At 47.8% G+C, this 20,429-nt stretch overlaps 1 protein-coding gene across 14 annotated transcripts in view; it reads left to right on the top strand.

The window, feature by feature from the left end:
* Positions 1-20,429, top strand: part of NLRC5 (NLR family CARD domain containing 5) — a 58,515-nt gene that overhangs the window by 13,341 nt on the left and 24,745 nt on the right. For 10 of the 14 annotated variants that reach the window (XM_035898733.1, XM_035898739.1, XM_035898736.1 and 7 more), the window contains 18 exons: positions 1,693-1,758; positions 3,005-4,769; positions 7,283-7,366; positions 7,730-7,813; positions 7,899-7,982; positions 10,036-10,125; positions 10,978-11,028; positions 11,908-11,973; positions 12,671-12,754; positions 13,704-13,787; positions 14,190-14,279; positions 14,887-14,952; positions 15,996-16,073; positions 16,762-16,845; positions 17,916-17,999; positions 19,228-19,317; positions 19,438-19,485; positions 19,983-20,057. In XM_035898733.1, the coding sequence (XP_035754626.1) occupies positions 1,693-1,758; positions 3,005-4,769; positions 7,283-7,366; positions 7,730-7,813; positions 7,899-7,982; positions 10,036-10,125; positions 10,978-11,028; positions 11,908-11,973; positions 12,671-12,754; positions 13,704-13,787; positions 14,190-14,279; positions 14,887-14,952; positions 15,996-16,073; positions 16,762-16,845; positions 17,916-17,999; positions 19,228-19,317; positions 19,438-19,485; positions 19,983-20,057 (3,073 nt within the window). The remainder of the gene's footprint in view (positions 1-1,692; positions 1,759-3,004; positions 4,770-7,282; positions 7,367-7,729; positions 7,814-7,898; positions 7,983-10,035; positions 10,126-10,977; positions 11,029-11,907; positions 11,974-12,670; positions 12,755-13,703; positions 13,788-14,189; positions 14,280-14,886; positions 14,953-15,995; positions 16,074-16,761; positions 16,846-17,915; positions 18,000-19,227; positions 19,318-19,437; positions 19,486-19,982; positions 20,058-20,429) is intronic. The other 4 variants (XM_035898740.1, XM_035898738.1, XM_035898734.1 and 1 more) reach the window with 4 other exon arrangements.

Raw genomic sequence — 20,429 nt, 5'->3', positions numbered from 1 at the left:
CTGCACCCCGTGGGAGGGAGGGACTCACGCTGGAGCCGTCTGCTCCCGAGGGACTGCACCCCGTGGGAAGGACCCAGGCTGGAGCAGTTCGTGGAGGACTGTCTGCTGTGGGGAGACCCCAGGCTGGAGCAGGGGAGGAGTGTGAGGAGTCCTGCCCTGGGGAGGAAGGAGTGTCAGGGACAGCGTGGCATGCACTGACCCCAACCCCCATTCCCTGTCCCCCTGCGCTGCTGGTGGGAGGAGCGAGAGAATTTGGGAGTGAAGCTGAGCCTAGGATGAAGGGAGGGGCAGATGGAAAGGTGTTTTAAGATTCAGCGATTTTTTATCCTCTCCTACTCTGATTTGATTGGTAATAAATTAAATTAATACCATTAAGCTGAGTCTGTTTTGCCCATGACAGTAACTGGTGAATGATCTCTCCCTCTCATCTCGACCCGTGTGCCTTTTGATATATTTTTCTGTCCTCTGTCCTGTTGAAGAGGGGAGCGATGGAGTGGCTTTGGTGGCAACTGGTGTCCAGCCAGGGCCAATCCATCACATCTCTTTTCTTTTGCCTTCCAGCAGCTGTGCTGCCAAGTAGGGTAATTTCCTAGGAAGCTTTTTGATGGGCTGTTACGGTAGTTTTCTGCTAAGTTTCTGGCAATACTTAGCACTGTGCTTCTAAGCAAATGAGGGGATTGAATGAAAAGATCATATATAATCATAGAACTGTTTAGGTTGGCAAAGCCCTTTCAGATCCCCAAGCCCAACCATTCCCCTAACCCTTCCATCCCACCACTAAACCCTGTCCCTAAGTACCTCATCTTTTAAATCCCCCCAGGGATGGGGACTCGACCCCCTCCCTGGGCAGCCCCTTCCAGGGCCTGACAGCCCTTGCGGGGAAGAAATTTTTCCCAATGTCCAACCTCAACCTGCCCTGGCACAACTTGAGGCCGTTTCCCCTTGTCCCATCGCCCATTACCAGGGAGATCTGAGCATCGTTTGCTAAACCTAATATATTTCTTGCAAAACATGCCTTTTAAAATTCACGTTGTTTCCTGCAAAGATTTTCAAAGCCAGGCTTCCACTAGCAGCTTGTACCTCCCTATTTCTGATGTCCCAGCTGCTGTTGGCTGTGAACAGTAAGATTTGGATTATTAACAGCTCTGTGAAGCACAAAGTCATGTTCCAATGTTAGATAAATGTTGAATACTTGTAGCTGATCTTGTGTCCTAGGGAGGAGGAAAGACCTGCTTGACTACTCTGCAGAAACACTCAGGTGGATAGAACAGGGAAGGAGCAGATCACACTGTGGCGGGCAAGATTGATGTTATCCACTAGGAACATCTATATAAACAAACTGAAGTGTTGGAATGAATTGCCTGGAGAAGTTCAGGGCGCTCCATTACTGAAGGTCTTTAAACCAGGCCAGACCCCTAGGTCACTCCTGAGAGCTATAGTGTATTTGGAGTGGGACAAGGGGGTGGATTGGCCACATGAGCCCAAGCTGTCCTGTAGCTAGATGCACCTCTGCTTTTACTTCAACATTTACAAAAGCAGTTCTGTAAACTCAGCCTGAATTGGCAAATAGTTTTGCTGGTCTGATTTTGCCTCTTGAGCTCCCCAAATGCTTTGCTGGAGAGTCTTGCCCGACTCTAATAAGCTGCCATTCAAAATGCTCTTTTGACATGTTTCTGACTTTTCATCTTTCAGGGTTTGCTCGCGGCCACCGTCGCAGAAGCTCTGTGAGTGATAAGGATGTTAAACAGCCGCGACTAGGTACGTAGGTGTTCCAGAAGCAGAGTGGTGGTGTGCTTTCCTCTGAGGAAGGGCGTATTTTACTTCTTTGCAGAAACAGCCAAGAAATCAACCTCCTGCACTGAGGAAACATTTGTTTAGTAGCTGCATAAACTCCTAATGCAATAGGTTATAAAATATACAGACAAGGGGACATGGCAAATAACAAGAAACATCCGTTTCCCTTTCAGAGATGTATTAACTTTACCTGTGGAGAAGGGATGCAGGTGGCATAGGCTGAGAACTCCCTTGAAGTGTGATATGCCGGTAGAGCATTCAGTTGTAGGTCATCCCTGTATTTGTTTGCTTTTTTTTAACCAAATCAGGAGACATACTGACAATTTAAAACCCACTAAAGACTCCACAGTTTCTCTTAAAACTTGTATGATTTCAGCTCATCCTAAATTGGAGATGTAACTGAAGAGATGAGTGCTGACAAAGTCGAGGCGGAGTAATTCCAGGAAGGACCGGGTAGCCTGAGCAGACCCGCGGGCTGTCTAACACCGGTGTCCACATCCTTTCCTTCATTGTCTGCCCTTCTTTCCCCTTTCCTACCTCTGCTTTTAGCCTTGCCATCCCCATGGTCCAGCGCTGCCCAGTGTCTGGTGGGGGAGCACAGGGAGCATGGCAAAGCTGGCAGCTACAGCTGGGCTGGAGCCAGTTTCTGACTGCAAGTTTGCACACAGGCAAGTTCTTGAGGAGAGGAGGGCAAAACTCAGCAAACTTAACAGTGGTGCGAATACGGTTTTTCAGAAGGTGCTGAGCGCCCTTAGTCATCACCACTGTTCTCTCTTCAACAGCAAGGTGCTGATGCCATCAGGGACCTTGCATTCTCAAAGCAAAAAATATGGCTGTTCCAAGGTGCAGGTAGCTGAGCAAGGGCGGCGCAAGGCCAGCATGGGTGAACAGGGAGCTGGTGAATGGGGAATTAGAGGCATAATACACCAATGCCTAATTCTCATCTTCAAGAGATAATAAGTTTTAGTTTTTATATAAAGCTCTTTCACCTGTTCCCTGAATTTTCTTCTTCTTTTGGCCTCTGTGCAAAAATAGGAAAAATTATGAGTTATTTTCCTGTGTTCAGAATTTGTCATCTCTGCCTAGCTCTGTGGAGCAGCCTCTGATCAGGGCCAGTGTTTCTCTGTGTATAAGTGGTAGTAATTGGATCTGTCACGGCTCAGGATGAACTTTTTCACCCTCATACTCACTCCATTGTCTTCTCTCTCAGACCCGGCTGAAAAGTACCGTCATCTCCTCATCGATTCTATCTGCCAGAGATATGGAAGCAGGAGAGCAGCAGGAGCAGCAGCACAGGAACAAACACATCCATTGGCTTTCAACCAAGCCTTTGTCAACCTGGTCATTCGGCAGAGCAAAGCCTCCCGCTTAAAAGAGAGAACAGATAAACTCCGAGAGGATGTGGCAGGTGCTCCTGAACCAGAAGAATGTGTGGATGCAGCCATGAAAGTGTCAGATCTGTTTCATAGTGCGGCCCCATCGTGCACAACAAAGGTGATCTTTTTGTTTGGTAAGCCAGGTACAGGCAAGACCATGCTAATGCACAGGATTTGTCAGAAATGGGCAGAAGGTGTCCTACCTCAGTTTCTCTTCACTTTCTTGTTTGAGTTTCGGCAGCTGAATTTATTGAAAAGAAAACTGACTCTGAAGGAATATTTGTTTGACCTGTTCCTTCAGCCAGAAGACAGCCCTGATTCGGTGTTCCAGTACCTTCTGGAAAATGCCTGGCATATACTGATCATCTTTGATGGGCTGGATGAGTTTGCAGCTAACATGGACGTGTCATCCTCTTCTAAGGGAAGCCTGACTCTGACCTCCCATCTGTCCATATCCGAACTCTTTGCAGACCTCTGTCATGGGAAGCTCCTGCCTGGTTGCACAGTGTTGGTCACCAGCCGACATAAGAGACTACCTGACTTTTTATTGAATACAGTAGATCTGCTGGCAGAAATTTGGGGGTTTGACCATGAGAAGGTTGAGGAATACGTCAGCCACTATTTTAATCGGCATTCATTCAAAGAACAAGCCATAGCTCACCTGAAGAACAACACCAAGCTCCTCAGCATGTGCCTCATCCCTGCTCTGTGCCACGTTGTGTGCATCTGTTTGGAGTATTTGCTCCTTAAATCAGATCCACATCAGATGAGTGTGGAGCTTCCTCGGACTATGACACAGTTTTATATCAAAATGCTTCTCATCTTCATAAACAAACAGCAGGGAGAGCGGGCAGGTGGCGAGGAGACTCAGCTGAACTGTAACAAGAAGGCCATTCTGGGTCTGTGTGACCTTGCACTGAAAGGCCTGGAAGATAAGAAGCTTGTGTTTTATGTTGGTGATATTCCAGAGCATGTGAAGGAATTTGCTTCCCTACGTGGTTTGCTGACTGTCTTTGAGGTGAAGACAAGTGGCATGTGCCCAGAGGTTGGCTATGCCTTTGTGCACTTGAGCTTGCAGGAGTTTTTTGCAGCGCTGTGTCTCATGGTAAGTAAGAGGGTGGACAAGAACTACCTGAAGAAGAAGTTCTCTTTGAAGTCAAAGTGGACTTTAAAGAATGAGGCACAGACCGAGTTCATGGAGAGTTTTCACATCTTTCTCTCAGGCCTGTCTTCAAAAGAATGTAGGACATTTCTCATGCTGCTGTCTGAACAAGATGCCGCTTGGGTGCAGGATAAGCAGGACGCAATCCTGCAGTCTCTCAAGAAACTGGCAGCCACTCACTTGACGGGGCCTAAGGTCATTGAGCTCTGCCATTGCACGTTTGAAACGCAAGACCTCAAAGTAGCCCAGCACATCGGGAGCCTGCTGAATTTCAAGTACGAATTTAAAAACTTTAGACTGACACCTCTGGACATGTCGGCTTTGGTTTTTGTCATAAACTCAGGCCAGGATTTGACTCACTTGGATTTTGCGGGATGTCTCATGGACACTGACGGTTTGGAGGTTCTGGCCGGCTGTAAAAATGTAGAGTGCTTGAGGTAAAGACACCGAGCGCTATGAGCTGGTGGGCAGAGAGAAGGGCTAGGCAGTTGGAAGGGCAAGCTGAGTATTTGGTTTAGAAGGGAAAGAAAGATGTGAGAAATTCTGATCTGAACAGCGTAACTTTGATACTGAAGAAATTTATGAAATAATGAATTTATGAGTGATTGAAGGGTACTAAGGTGATACATTCATTCTGGCTCTATTTCTTGTATGCTGCTTTGTTTTGCGAATCCTGTGAGCAGTTGTGATCTGAGTGAAATCACCATAAACCAGAGGAACAGGAGGTGACAACTGTACTCTCGGGTGCTCTCTGTTGGTGCTTTGCTGTAATGCTGGAAGGACTTTCCAACTCTTGGGCTCCTGTTGTGGAACAGGTCTCATTCTGTATTTCTGTGAATGACTTCGAGGAATATGTGTAGAGTTTGCTAATGTGGAGAAGGTGGGGAGCAGCCAGGGTGAGAATCAGGGAAGTTCAACATGGGCAAGTGTCAGATGCTGCCCCTGGGGAGGTTTAACCCCATGCACCAGCACAGGCTGGGGGCTGACCTGCTGGAAAGCAGCTCTGCTGAGAGGGACCTGGGAGTCCTGGTGTATGACAAGCTGACCATGAGCCAGCAGGGTCTTGTTGGCAAGAAAGCCAACAGCATCCTGGGGTGCATTCAGAGGAGCGTGGCCAACAGGGCGAGGGAGGTTCTCCTCCCCCTCTGTTCCGTCCCACTGAGACCCCATCTGGAGCACTGTGTCCAGTTCTGGGCTCTCCAGTTCCGGTAGGGTGAGGAACTACTGAGGAGAGTCCAGAGGAGGGCAACAAAGATGATGAGGGGATTGGAGCATCTCCCCTACAAGGAGGGGCTGAGGGAGCTGGGCTTGTTTAGCCTAGAGAAGAGAAGACCAAGAGGGGATCTCATCACATACAAATATCTGAAGGGTGGGTGTCACGAGGACGGAGCCAGACTCTTCTCAGTGGTGGCCAGCACCAGGACAAGGGGCAATGGGCACAAACTGAAGCAGAAGAGGTTCCAGTTGAATGTGAGGAAGAACTTCTTGACTTTGAGGGTGACCGAGCCCTGGCACAGGCTTCCCAGGGGGCGGTGGAGTCTCCTTCTCTGGAGATATTCGAAGCCCGCCTGGACGATGTCCTGTGCACCCTGCTCTGGGTGAGCCTGCTTGAGCAGGGGGGTTGGACTGGGTGACCTCTGGGGGCCCCTTCCAACCCCTGCCATTGTTCTGTGATTCTGCGAATTACCTTGACCTGAAGGGAATGATGTTGTCTGCTGTGAAGCAGAGGAGCAAAACCAGAGACATCAAAGCTATAAATATTCCTGAATATTGATATCATTGTAAAAAGGACAGTAATCGATTGTTAGCTGCCTCTGGTTAAGAAGAGGAATACCATTTAATTACTGTTAGAAAAGCTTTCTGATGATACAGCCTAGCTCTAAATTGCTCATGCAGGCTCCGGGCAGTGCACGGAGCCCTCTGCTTTCAAAGAGCAGATTAGGCAGATTCCTGAGGATGGTTGGGCTGTTCACTTGCATTAGGAGATTGAAACAGGGGATTTTTGGGGGTTCTTCCCAGCTCACACACACTCAAGTCAATGCCTGCTTTCATTGATGGTCTGAGTACCATCTCTTGGAGGGGCGTGCAAAGGGCAGTGGGACCCCAAGCATTTCAGCTGCATGTTGCTGGTACAGAACCTGTCTAAAGAAGAAGCGTGGCCTTAGGTGTGTTCCTTATGGCCAGTGGGCCATGCCTGTCATGGCACCGCACCACGGCAACTTGTTCCTCACCGCTTCTGGTTCACGGGAAGGTGGCAGAGGCACTTGGGGCAAGAGGGCCTGTAGGTGGGCTTCTGCTCTCACGGCCCCCAGATATGCTGTGAGAGACATGCAGCCCAGGGTGCTTTGTATCAATATGTCCCGTAATCAGGGGTTCCTCTGCAGCTGGTTCAAAGGAGAGCTTGTGTGCCTGAAAGCTTACCTGTCTGGCCATTTGTTTTTTACCAGTTCCTACTATAAAAGAGGTACTGTCCCTAAAAAACTTTGTCTTCCATATTTTGGACATGCCACCCAAATTTAAAGTATCTGGCCTGAAATCAACCCTCTGTAGCTCGGCAGCTCATCACAGAGGAGCTGTTAGACACCCTCTGTTTGTATGAGTCTGGTTTGCCCCTGCGTGACCTCCTGTGTTTCTAGAGTCCCACCTCTGGTGGGACAGGCTGTAGGGCTGACTCTTTATTGGTGGCAGCACTCCCATGTCATGTCACCGTACCAAAAGGCAGTAGCTGTCTCTTGAGGTATTTGCAGTTGATGTGCAAGTGGAGTGTCATGGGGTTTTTTTTTAAATACAGATGTTTGAAAAGATAAAGGTGCTGCAAAAAAGAGCACGGTACAATGGCTGTTGAGAAAGAAATGCCACACTTTTTTAAAGTGTGTTTGAACCTGCTCTGTGGGCTAGCTTATTTGGGGTTTGTAGCGTTTATGTTTTTTCTCTTTTCTTCATGTTTTAGCTTTCGTAGTAGGAGATGTGGCGATGACTTTGCTGCTGCTCTTTCAAGGAGCTTACGAGGAATGGGGAGCCTAAAGAAACTAGAGTAAGTCTTTGCTGGTAGGGTCAGAGACTTCTCTCTTTCTATCTGTCCTCTGTTTCTATCTTGCGGTTTAATTACATCTGCTCACTCAAGGTTGATCTGCTCTGTGCAGCACTGTACAGAGAATAACGCAGTGCTCTGCAGAGCAACACAGATATGCGTGGCTCTTGTTTTATGCTGGTATGAGGAGTATTGCATTGCCCTGGTTGAAAAGGAATACAAAGTCGGTTGCGGGTGGCAGGGTCGGGCCCTCCCCTCTCTGTGTTGGTGTGCTGGGAGTGTGGCCCGCTGGGACAGGCTTGCCTTGCGCTGCATGGGATGCCAGCCCTTCCTCTGGTTGGTTTGAATGATTCTTTCTTTTTCCAGGTTGACAGGTGGGAGCATCACAGCCAAGGGGATGACTCACTTGGTCCAGGCTTCATTACAGTGCCTCCAGCTTGAGGAAATAAAGTGCGTAAGTTGTGGCAATGCCCCTCAAATCAACCACTTGTTCCGTGGGGGCCTGGGACACTAATGAGAATGAATCTGTGTGCAGCTTGCAGGACAATCGGATACGGGATCCGGAGGTGAAGAGAGTGGTGGACCTATTTTCCAGAATGGAAAAGCTGAAGAAAATAGAGTGAGTAAAAATGGCTTAAACCTGTTAAAATGGTATCCACTATGAAGCCAAGCGTAGCATCAGAGCAGAGCTGCTGGGTGCCTCTCAGTAAGGGTGACACTCGCTCTTAGAGATGCAAGCGGCAGACATGTGGGACGCTAAGCTGAAGCACAGACATTTAAGTCCCAGCAGGACTGTGCTGGAGGCCTGGCTCAGTTTGGGATAGACTCAGCCTCACAGTTCTTACCCAGGTGTTGTAAAATAATCTCAAGGGAGTCCTGGCACCACTGACACCTCCCCAGGAATTACAGTGCATGCGCTCAGCTTGGGGCCTGGCATGACTTTTCCCTCTTCTGCCTTCTCACCTCTTTTTCCCTTGGTCAGGCTCTGACTGAGATGCCACACCTCTGCATAGAAGAGGATCCATCCCTGTCTTCCCAGCCTTTTTGTTAGCCCTCTTCTCCCGTATTCCTCCTGTAACAGCAGTGCTGAAGAGGGACCGACTGCTAGGAAAACTCCCAACGTGGAGCTGCACCTTTTTAGGTGGAGAGAAGCAGCCTGGTTTGTGAAGGGATTTAAAGCCTTTGAAAAGCTAATGGGGCAGCTGAAGTAGCAGCAGGCAAAGCAGAGCAGAGAGCAGAGCTGCTGCAAGTGTTGGAATCTAAACATAGTTTGCATTACAGAAAAGGGGTGGCCACAAAGCTGGGCTGCCTCTGAAGGAGGGCACAGCCACAGCACTGCCTGCTCACCCCAGTTAAAGGGGAGTGACTCTGCCTTTAAAGGTCTTCCACATACCCCTGGGCATGTGAATGCAAAATACCTGCAGTTATTGCTGGACCCCATCCTGGAATTGATGACTGGCTTTGCAGTGTGATTAGACATGTTTAAAAGTATGTTGGGAAGAGGGAGGAAGAGGGAACATACCTGCTGCTCTGCTTTCCTGGGCACATCGGATAACAACTTGTGGGAAATGCCAGCAGCTTATCATATGGAAGAGGTAGGAAGCCAGTGAAATTTTTAAGCCTCATTCCTGCACACATTTCTATCACACACATACAGTGGTGGTGTCATGGATGATTCCTTTGAGGCTCACGGGGATGGTGCTCTGTGGCCCTGAGAACAAGCAGAGGATTTGTAGAAGCAAGACCGCAAGTCTTAGGAGTAGCGGCTGAGGGAACTGGGGTTGTTTAGGCTGGAGAAGAGGAGGCTGAGGGGAGACCTTATCGCTCCTTACAACTGCCTGAGAGAAGGGGGGAGCCGGCAGGGGTCAGGCTCTGCTCCCAGGGAACAGGTGATGGGACAAGGGGAAATGGCCTCAAGTTGTGCCAGGGCAGGTTGAGGTTGGACATTGGGAAAAATTCCTTCCCCGCAAGGGCTGTCAGGCCCTGGAAGGGGCTGCCCAGGGAAGGGGTCAAGTCCCCATCCCTGGGGGGATTTAAAAGCCGGGCAGAGGAGGTGCTTAGGGCCAGGGTTTAGTGGTGGGATGGCAGGGTTAGGGGAACGGTTGGGCTTGGGGATCTTAAAGGGCTTTTCCAACCAAAATGATTCTGTGATTCTATGATTCTAATACCTTATGTTTCATTTTTAATGAGGTTCAACAAGTAATGAAACAGAATAAACATGCAATTAAGGAATAAATCCTTAGAGGCTGCTAATGTTGTGTCTTCGGGGATGTTTTAAATGTGAGTGTTTAGACCACGCTACTTTAATATGCCATACTTAAATTGGATTTGTTATAGCAAGAGTTTAACTGCACTGTGGGCTGGTTGTGGAATCACACGGATATAAAGTACACTCCCCACATAACCCCCAAATGGTCAATGATTCTTCTGTTGCACATAGAGGAAGGATCTCTGATTCTAAATTCATGGGAACTATAGCTTGTGGAGAAGAACTATGATCTGGTAATGCTTTTGTTGGGTCCTAAATGGAAAATTCTGAAGTTCTGGAGAAATCCCCTAGCTAAAAGAATGTGTGCTTCAGGGTGCTTGGGTGCAGACCAGAGGCCTTTTGTGTAGCAAGAATGTGCTTTTGGGTCCAGCAGCTGAGCCTGTGTTCTTCCTCACATCCACAGTCTGAGCAACAACGATCTTTCCTTGAATGCTATCCTCATTTTGGCGAAGGAAGTCGTCGCCTGTCAAAATGCTACTGAACTCTGTGTCAGGTATGAATGCACGAGAGGTGCTACAGAAACAAACATGTAATCTCTTTAGATGCTGGCTTTTTAAATGGACACCGTTTTACAGCTTAATTGTTGGCTAATCAGTGTCAACAAAAATTAATTTTAATCCTTTTTGTTTTCTGTTTGAAAAAAAACTTGAATTCATCATATTATGGACTTTCTCTTTGTATTTTTTTAATAGGTCATGTCATCCTCAGTCTGTAAATTGATCTGCAGGGTGTAATATTTCTTCTTATTTAAACTTGCTTTTAAGCTCTGCAATATATCAACTGGGAAATCCTTTCCTTGCTAGCATCACTTTGCTATAAATCAGCTAAGTTTACTGGAAAAGTGTGGATTTAAGTAGCTCTAACTCTGAGTTCCTTTAAATTACAGGTTTGGCTGTTTTCATAGGTCCAGGATGACAGAGAAAGGGTAGAATTTTTAAATCCTAGCTCTTATGGTTGTAAGTTTAACAGGCCAAATTAATCCTTGGCGTAACTCAAGGGAAGTCAAACTGCATACAGCTTTTTCCTATTTTTCTTGCTGGAGTGGAGTTTCTACTGACCCTCTTTCCAACAAACTGCTGGTCCTGCAAAAAAAAATAAATCCCAGCCCAGTCTTCTCAACCGTATTACTCTCTTGTCTGTACTTCAGCCCCAGTTCAACATGTGGGGTGTCCTGCTGGCCTCTGGCCACATGGTTGCCCGATCGCTCACCCTGGGCAATATGCTGGCAATGGCAGATGTTGAGGCCCTCTTTAGCCCCCAGGCATTGCTCCTCACTGACCACCTCTACTAAAGAAATGGCATCCTTCCACCTGGGCCCTAATGTTGGCTTGGCTTTCTTTTTCAGGAAGGACACAGTGATGATCTATTTTTCTGGTGCATCTGGGAAAGTTCCGAGGTGAGAAACTGCGCCTGGGGTTATGCTATACTCGGGGTATTGCTACATTCAGAGTTACGCTGATTCAAACCATCAGCTTGGTGTCACTATAAACCACTCTGGCAGAGCTGGATCCACCTGGGCAAGGAGAAAGGTAACCAAAAGAGCTGGTATTTGCACAGACCTACCAGCCAGTTCCACAAAGGCGCTGCCTTACAGCTTGTGTAAGCTTGAAGTGCTGTGTTCCTATTGCCAAACTGCTGATGCTCAAGCCAGCAGGCAGTTGAATGTGAGGATAAATGAAGGAAAAGCCTTTGTTCCTTCTCTGGCTGGCTGCTCGGTTCTCCCTGCTTGTGCATACTTTTGAAGGAAGGGTGGATGTGACCCTAATTAAGAAACTATGAAACAATTTCTTGTTTCTTCATGGGGAACTCACTTTGCCCTATGTTGTGCAGTCCTCAAGGGACCTCACGATACTTGGCATGCATATGTGAGCTGGCCCTGAGTCAGCTAGACACTGCTCCTGGTCAGATGCTTGGACATACCCTTTGTGCTGCTGTAGGTAGCCTGGCATGGGTGGGTATGTTTATCCCTTCCTGTGGTGGCACAATCCCACATGGAGGCAAAACATCCTGCATCTTAGTAGTGCCTTTGAATGGGGGCTCAGTTGTCAAGTTGATTCAAACATACGGTGAAATCCCGTGTGGACACCCCCTGTGCTCCCATCTCCTGATGGAGGTCTTCTGGCTCTTGAAAATCACTTGACCTTGCACAGAATGGTTGGACAGAATGCAGACCTTGTGGTTTCTTCCAGAAAACTTCCAGGACATACTAACCAGTTCCCTGGTCCTCGTATTTTGTGAAGGCATATTAAAGGTCAAATATTTTGCTTGTTTGCAGATCTTTGGATTTGAGGTGGGAAGAGAATAAAGAACATGTAATTCCACCTAGACGTGTGAAGTTATGGTAAGAGAAGGCATTGAAATTCCCGCTGGTGAATGTGATTTGCAGATGACAGGTACTACAGAAGGACAAGAACAGAAGCTGTGGTGGTCCTTAAGGACAGAGGGTATTTCCACATACAAAAAAGTTTGAAATAAACCTGAACTGGTAATAAAAATAACAACAGAAATCCCTGTCTGGCCCAACCAGGGACTTTATTTCTTGTGTGTTGGGCTCCACAGCCCTGGAGAGGCAGAATTGCCTTGATGATGCCCATCTTGCTGCATGTTCTTATAGCTACCAAAGGCGTGAGCCATACAGTTTTCTCTCTTGCCTGGGCTCCAGAAGAGAGTAGTGTCTTTCTCAAAATCGGAGAGCTCAGGCATGTTGTCTGAGCACGGTAAAGCTGGGAAATGGCCCGTTCTTACCTCCTTCTCTTTCTCTCACCACTCTGCACAACAGGAACAACTCCATACATCCCCTTCTCATGGGTGGCAGTGCCAGGCGGCTCTGACACAAGGCATTGCACTTGCACAGCACTCGGCAAGTGCGTCCCTCTGCACTCCTTTTGCAGCACCGGCTGCAGAGAGACAAGAGTAGTATGCCCAGGGTTGTGTGGCAGAGCAGAGAGTAAAACCTCCCTCGTTTGGAAAGAGATGCCAGAAATGCCTTGGCCCCACTGTCCCCTCCCTGCTCATGCACCCTTCCTGTTTCTTTGCAGCTTGCAGAATCGCAGCCTGTCTTCCCAACATGCAAAGGAGATTGTTGCCATTCTTCAGAGCTGTCCCTGTCTCTCTGAAGTGGAGTACGTGCCTCCTTTCTTTCCTCTTGAGTGGCTGCAGGCAGGTGGTGGGGAGCGGGGCATATTACGTGTAGAGGGCAGCAAGACATGACTTGACCCCAAGGAAGGGTCCCAGCACTCTGTTCTGTCTGGTGGGATCCTGGTTAGGGATTTTTGGTGAGGTTTAGCAGGAGATGAATGCTGAGCACCCTTCGATTCCTGTGAGAAGGGCAGCCTCTGGCTCCCTGGGACTGTAACCAGAGATGCCAGACCCTGCTAAGGAAGCAGCGGGGCATGCTGGAGGCAGTATGGAGCCATCCTGGAGGCACAGCTCCTCCAGTGAATCCTCTGAGCCATTGAAGGGACACAAATTGCTTCTGTGTTGTCCCTTTTGGCTTCTAAAGCCATCCAGCTCTGTTGGGAGATGTGAGTGGAGGAAGGCAAGAGATCCACTTGGTAAGCTGCACATTGCAATGAGTATCATTCCTAGCTTTCCTTATTTGCAGGCCTATATGAGGCCACCTGGATTTGGCTGAGAGCTCTCCAAGCCTGTCTGCCCTGGAAAATGTAGGAATATCTGTTGCAAGACAGTTCAGTCCAGACTGTATCTTGAATTTAGCTGTACCTCAAACCCCAGTTTTCTAGCTCACTGATTTGAGTTGGCATCTGGAGATCTTTTTTTTCTGCCTTTCATTCTTCCCTCCAGGAGGACAGTAAACGCTTATTCGGCTTCTTGTTTTGTACTCCCACTTAGGTTTTCTAAAGTAAGACATTTCTGGGGCTAAAGTGTGAATCACATTGTCCTATGGATAAAATGCAATATCTGAAGTTGCTTCATGCAGAGATAAGCAGGGAAGATGGATCGGGGACAGAAGAACAGTCCAGGCAAAAAAAGCAATTGCAGGAAAGGGAAAGCAAGCAGATTTTGAGGGCTGTGTTCAAAACAGTCCCCACTAACTGGAAAATGCCTCAGTTTATCAGGTAACAAGCTTGGAGATGAAGGCTGCAGTTGCCTGCTGGAAAGCCTCCCTTGGATATCAATTTCAAAGCAGCTGGAGTAAGTGTTGCCTTGTACAAAACCGAGTTGTCCTCTTTTCTTGAGCCTGGCAAGGACCGTACAGAGATGCTGAGCAAGGATCTAGGAAGCTAAGGCCTCACCCAGACCAGTGCTACAGAAGCAGCTCTGAGCACTATTAAGGAAGGATGAGACTCAGCCCATGAGACTTCAGCTGAAGTTGGTCACTGGTGTCAAGCATGGACACTGCTCTAAATGCATCTGAAGTGCTGAAGTGCCCTTTCATTAAACCCCTTCCTCAGGAGTAGTGCTCCTGTGTGTTTTCCACCATGCCACTTCTGAAGGGAAAAGGGTTCAAACACACAGCATGCTCATGACTGCTTCTACTAGGACAGTCCTATGTGATTTCAGTGACCAGCTAATTTCCTTCTTTATCTTTCTTAGTCTCAGTCAAAACTGCCTCTCTGTTAATGGCATTTGCAGTCTGTTGAAGTCAGTAAACACCTGCCAGAAGATGACGGAGGTACAGGTCAGGTATGTAAGTCCTGAATCGTTCCTGAGACTAATCCCAATATACGAGGCTGACAGTTAGGTTCTGAGATGTTTGTTGAGTCACCTCAGAAGTGGGGTGGGTGAAGAACGTGTCCAAAGACAATAACTAACACTGACACTTGGTAGAAGGTTGCTGTAAGCTGATTGTATCTGAGCCATCAACCAGAAATTGAGAAGGTACAGAACTGTGTGTCCTTTCATGCGTAGGGGCAGATTTAGACTCTTTCCTGCTCTCTGCCCTGGGAAGTTTTGGAGAGGGGGTCTCTGTGGCATATGACAACTGGTAACATCTCCTGGGGTGGAGCTGGATGTTCTCTCCTATTACTTTGCCTTGGAAACCCCTGGAGTTCAAGCGTAAGAGTTTTGTCTGCACTTTCTCTAATGGTTCAGAGAAACTGGGGAATCTGCTGTTGCATAGTTTGCTCCATCCAGGATTTAAAACTAAGGGAGATTATTTTTTGCTTGCTTTGGGAGTGTTTTAAGTGATTGGTGTCACCCAAGAGTTTTGCAGAGCAAAATCAAGCATTCTTAAAACCAGAAGTCCTGTAAATAACCAAAGTGTGACATTGATTCCTTCTCCTCTTCACAGCCTTTGCCATGAGATTGTACTCCTGAGGTTTACAGAAGGCAGAGAGTTTGCTTCCCTTCCTCCTAGGTAAAGTGTGTGTGCACAAACGGTGTTTTCTCAGCATCTCATTTAGTTCTTACATCCTGTTTAGGTACCACAGGGAACACTTCATCTCACAGCAGTTCTTGCCCCCCCTTCCCTCTGAATCAAGATGTTGTATTTTCTCCCGGTTTTCTTAGCCTCTTTGGAAGTTGTCCACTGCCTTCTATAGCATTTGATTACAATTTACCTTTCTAGGGGACATTTCAACCCCCAGCATCCTAAGCAAAGCAGGCTGGTTCATGACAGCTGTGCTGTCTGATCATAGTGAACAGTAAAAAAACCAAGTGAACCCCCCACCTCCAAACCAAATTCCAAAAGGATTCGCGGATACTTGCCTGTTTAAATATTTAAAACTATCAAGTTCATTACCCTATGCATTGTGGATCGTGGTACTCCTAAATCAAAATAAATTTGAAGTTTTATTTTTCCCCTCAGAAAATTATGGGTCGAACCAGGTCAATCCAAATGGTTTGTTTGAGAAAGGGTTCCTGTTGCCTGGAGCTGTAGGTTCATTTATTTATGCCCTTGTTCTTCGTGGACTAAGCCCACTGTAAATTAGCGTTTCCCATGGTACACATGCATCCCACTTCTTAGCTGGGGGGGAACAGCAGGGCTATCATGGGATGCAACCCAGTTGTTGTGGCTGTGCTTGAAGAGAATCACAACCTGAGACACCTAATCTGTGACTCCTTTAAGGCACCAGGTGACATTTCAAGCTCAGATATTTTAGGATTTGGATGTTCCATTTATGAATAGTCATTTTTTTGCACAGACATGAACTCCTTTCACAAAACATGTTTAGGCAAAAGTGAATTCTCCATCAGCCTGTAGCTTGGATGAGAAATCTGTCTTTTGCCCTTCTTCCTGGTTGCCTGCATGCTCAAGTATTTGCTTAATCACTGAAAGAAAGAAGAGCTTGCTATTGGTAAGATAAGAGTGTGGGCTAGCGCCAGGGTAGCCCCAGGGACCTGCCAAGTTGCAAAAGCATAAGTGTTTTACCCTTGTCTGGTTTTGTGCTCACTTACTAGGGAAGAGCCTGCGTTCTCTACTGATGACCAGCAATATGGAGGGGAAAACCAGACACCTACTGCTTCAAAAAAAATAAGGTACTGTGGCAAATTTTCATTGTATTTCATGCCTGTCCTATCTCTGGATCCTGTGGCTGATGGAACCTGCATCTCTGAGGTGACTCATGGGAGAGCTGGTAAAGGCCCCTCCAGTCGGTCATTCGTCACTGTGTTCACAGCCCCAGCTTGCAGCACTAGAAGCTCTGGTTTGCGTCTGCGGTCTTCTACAGGAGTCAAAATAGACTGGGTTGTGTACGTTGTTCACAGAATTGGTGTGACTGTATGGTTACTGCGTCGGCTGCCATGTGGGCGCTGGGGGAGCTGGCGGTGGCAGAGCTTGTGATGTTGGGGAGCTCTCCATTGGTATTTAGAGAGCTGCCCCTGCATCCAGATGCGTATCAGATCGTGCAGAGTGTGCCCGTCTGTTCTGTGGGCTGCAGCGAGGAAGAAAGGCATTGTGCCTTCTAACCAGGACCTTGGGAATCTGGTTCCCTATTGTACTACAAGTTCTCTCAACCTTGTCTCTTTATTCTCCTTCTGCAGACGAGAGCTGAAAGTACAGCTTATCAGCTGTTGCAGACAAAAAAAAAGAAAAGCAAGAGATTTCAAGGGGATTTTTTATTTCATTATTATCTCCTTGTTTATTCTCTGGTTTTCTGAGGGGTGAAGTTTACAGTCTTATTTGCAATCCTGCAGACCTGGACTGTTGATTCCTTTTTCCCCCTAGACTGACAGACAGTCATTTTCAAGCCAGTGACCTGGAAAAGCTGTGTGCAATCCTGAAGGAATGTAAGAGCATCTCCGAGCTGGAGTGAGTCCTTCTTAACTCCTAGGGTCTTTATCTGCAGTCCTTTGGGATATTGAGAAAATGCCACTTGTTGGTTCTGCAGTGTAGTACTGAGAAAGTGGTAGAGATGTAGCCTTGTGAAAGGCACAGCTGTACAGGGGCTAATATCCCCTGCCAAGGAAACATACAGCTGTAGTGCTCTCTTAGGGCAAAGGCTGCAGGACATAGATCTAGAACGGGGCTGTTTGATCACTTAGCCTGCCATCAGGTATTACAAAAGCTGTAAACCCTTGCCCTGTAATTTTTACCTTTGGGCCATTTGGGAGCAAAGCTGCAGAGCATGAAGAATCCCACCTAAAACGAGGGTGGCAGCCTGTGGTTTTGCTGGTGATCCCACATATGGTGTGCAAGGACCTTCAGCACCAAAGCACAGTTTTCTTCTGTTAGCGCTGTGTGTGGGGAGTCATCCTGTTTGCTGACACCAAGAGGTGAGCAGACCCAGCCTAGATGGAAAGGCTGGCCAACCACCCCCCTGCATTGAGGTTTTGGGGACAGAGCAAGGGTCAGCACAAGCACATAGTCTGTGTACCACCAGCTGAGGGCTGGCTATTCCCTTGGGCCTGGCAGCCTGTGGAAGAGATTTTTAGCCTTTGCTCATCTTAAGCAATCATGTCCCTTGATCTCACGTGGGTCACAGCCCTCTGTAATCCTTAGGCTCTCATATCAGAGCCTAATATCCTTCCCCAGGACTAACCTGTGACGACTCTGTTGGGCCTGACCGGGTTGATGACTTCTCGGGGCTGTGGACTTCTGGTCCCTGGTAACTACATTAAAAGGCAATGTCAGTCCAGAGGTGTCACTTGGTGGGCATGAGGAAAGGATGAGCCCTGAGCTAGATTTCTGGCTGTCTTACACTGGTTAATTCCAGTCTCTGATTTCCATGTAGGCTGAGGTTGTCAGTGGAGAGGGGCAGCACATGGGCTGTTTGGATTAGGGTGCCCGTGTTCTGCTCTCAGAGCTCTTGTTCCTAAAAGCTGATTGTGCCTATTGGGGGTTTTTTCTATAAAAATTAAATGCCTTTCTTTAAATCCTAGCCTATCAAATAATTACCTGGGAGATGAGGGACTTCTGCAGCTCTTCCAGTTCATCCCGAACTTGAAAGTGTTGAGTTCTCTCAAGTGAGTAGCTCCTGTTTCCCTTACTCATGGAGGAGGTTTTGTAGGAGTATTGGTTGTGGAAGCACAGTCCACATTTGGGAAAGGCTCTTCAGGGTCAAGTGCAGTTGTATTCTGTGTCTGTTGAGGGTAGGTCCACTGTGCTGTCTGGGCTGTCCCCACCTCTAGCCCAGAACAGTTTGACTTGAAGCTTGGTTGAGGTTAGTGCCTGGGACCCTCTTTACTTGGTCCTCCATGAAGGAGACGGGTGATCTTGTGTGCAGGCATGGCACCTGGTTTCTAAAACACACTGAGGTCTTTAGCAGGCCACTGAATGTTTCCTCTCCCGGTTCCTCATTGCGAGGGAGAGCAGTCCTTGCTCTGCTGAGGTGGGCACATTTGGAAAATAAATGCTGGCGAGCTCCAGCTTCAGCACTGGAGTCTGAATTCAGCCACAATGGTTGACTTATGTTTATCTGGGTATTTTACCTGGCACTCCCATTGCAAGTGCACTGTACAGGACTGTGGCTTAGGGAGCATAGCACCATTCTGCTTTATTGAAAGAGATATTTATTGATCCTCTTTGATTAATTGAACTGTTCTCAAGCCAAGATTGTTCCAGTTACTGACAGTCTGCAGCTTCTCTTCACGGCAGTGCAATGAAACACACTGCTGTTATTTACCTGGTTTTTTTTTCCCCAGCATCAAACACACTGCCCACGGTCACACTTGATATTGTGATAGACCTAACAGACCTGAGCATGATCTTAGTGTGGGTTTTGTATTGCCACAACTGCACTTACAGCCCAAGAGTTGGGTTTGCCTTGCATCAGTGTCTTGAAGTACAAGGAATTCCATTTAACCGTAAGAAAAAAACCTTGTGTGGTAAGGATAGTCAATCACTAGAACAAGTTGCCCAGAGAGATTATGGATTCTCTTATCTCCATATTCAAAAACCAGCTGGACGATGTCCTGAGCAGTCTGCTGTGAGCAGGAGGGTTGGACTAACTCATCTCCAGAGGTCCATTCCAGCCTCAATTTTTCTCTGATTCTCTGAACTCTAAAAGTGAGGGACGAATTTAAAAAATACTGGAGTGAGTTGTGTTTGCAGAACTGTAGTTGGAAGCACAGGCAGAAGGTGGCAAAGGAGCACTCTGAGAGTGTTGGGCAAGGATCGCTGTTGTGGGGTGATGCAGAGTGAATTGTGAGTTGTTTTGCTTGTGGCAGCTGATTTCATCTCTTCCTCCTGTAGGCTTAATGACAACCAGATCTCCCTGAACTCTGTGTTTGTCTTAGCTCAGTCCCTGTCTACACTGGAACACATTAAAACAATGGAACTCAGGTACGGTCAGGAGCACTTTTCCTATTTTTTGCTATTTAAGACTGCAAACTCTGTTTTTTGAGGAGTGGTACAGGAGCATGTGTCTTCAACGTCCATCCTTATGTTCTTCTCTGGTTACAGTTTAGGACACATGCAGGTGGTTCACCTAACCTTCTGGGAAGGAATCAGGTAAATTCATACCCCCTCGTCTGTCTAAGCCTTTCAAACTCCTCCTTATGAGATTTTAAGATAGATGGTGATGGGTGAGTCCCTGAAGTGTGCCAATTAAAGAGCTGTTTGGCTCCAAACTCTAGGCCAGGGGGCTGGAAGCAGAGTGAGCTGTGTCACGGCTGATTGACTGGCAGCAGCTTGTGGGTACAGAGCAGACAGCAGTACACCCGCTGCTGATCGGGGCTGCAGTCACCTCCCCCGGGCCAGGGCAGAACACATGCCCAAAGTGCTGAGTGGATGCAGAACTCTCTGAAGGCTGGAAGAAGGGTGAAAAGGCCCTTTTTTTTTCTGGGGATGATGTGAACCTAATTCTGGCAGGTGGTGAGAGAAGGCAGACTGGAGTGTGAGGCTACTGCCACCACCTCAACCCTCCTTCCCAGCTGCGGCGCGGGGAGTCAGCTACACGGGGGCAATAGCATCAGCACAACTCATGGGGTAAACCCTTCTTTCCCCAGGGTCGGAAGTACCAGCAGATGGAGAGGTAGCCTTCTGGCGCATTCCATGCACGCAGCAAAAGGACGGTGCTTTCGGTATGGCAGCCCCAGCTTCCTTTTGTCACCCAGGAGTGTAGGGAGGGATGTCTGCAGGGGTCTGTATCTGTAGTGTAATGTGTGGAACAGACCCATCCCCCTCCAGAGCTGTCATGTGCCCCACCTGCCTTCGGAGGCAGACTTGGCTCTCTTGGAAAGCAGACGTCTCCTTCCTTTGCTTGTGTCCCGTCATGACTGATTCTACACGAGACCCCTCTGGAAAAGGTCCATCTCTAATATATCTCTCTTCCTTCCTCTCCCCTGCTGAAACTGTGCAGGGAGGCCAGTCCCCAAAATAACACTTGGTTGCAAAGGAGAAGGTCTTGGCTGGTGTAATTTGGCAAAGCCTTAAAGAGATTGGGCCAGCTGGCA

The sequence above is a fragment of the Egretta garzetta genome, unplaced genomic scaffold (genome assembly GCF_000687185.1).
Source record: "Egretta garzetta isolate BGI_Z169 unplaced genomic scaffold, ASM68718v1 scaffold27, whole genome shotgun sequence".
Taxonomy (NCBI): Eukaryota; Metazoa; Chordata; class Aves; order Pelecaniformes; family Ardeidae; genus Egretta; species Egretta garzetta.
The sequence above is the reverse complement of the archived record's forward strand: the minus strand, read 5'-3'. Positions and strand labels throughout refer to the sequence as shown.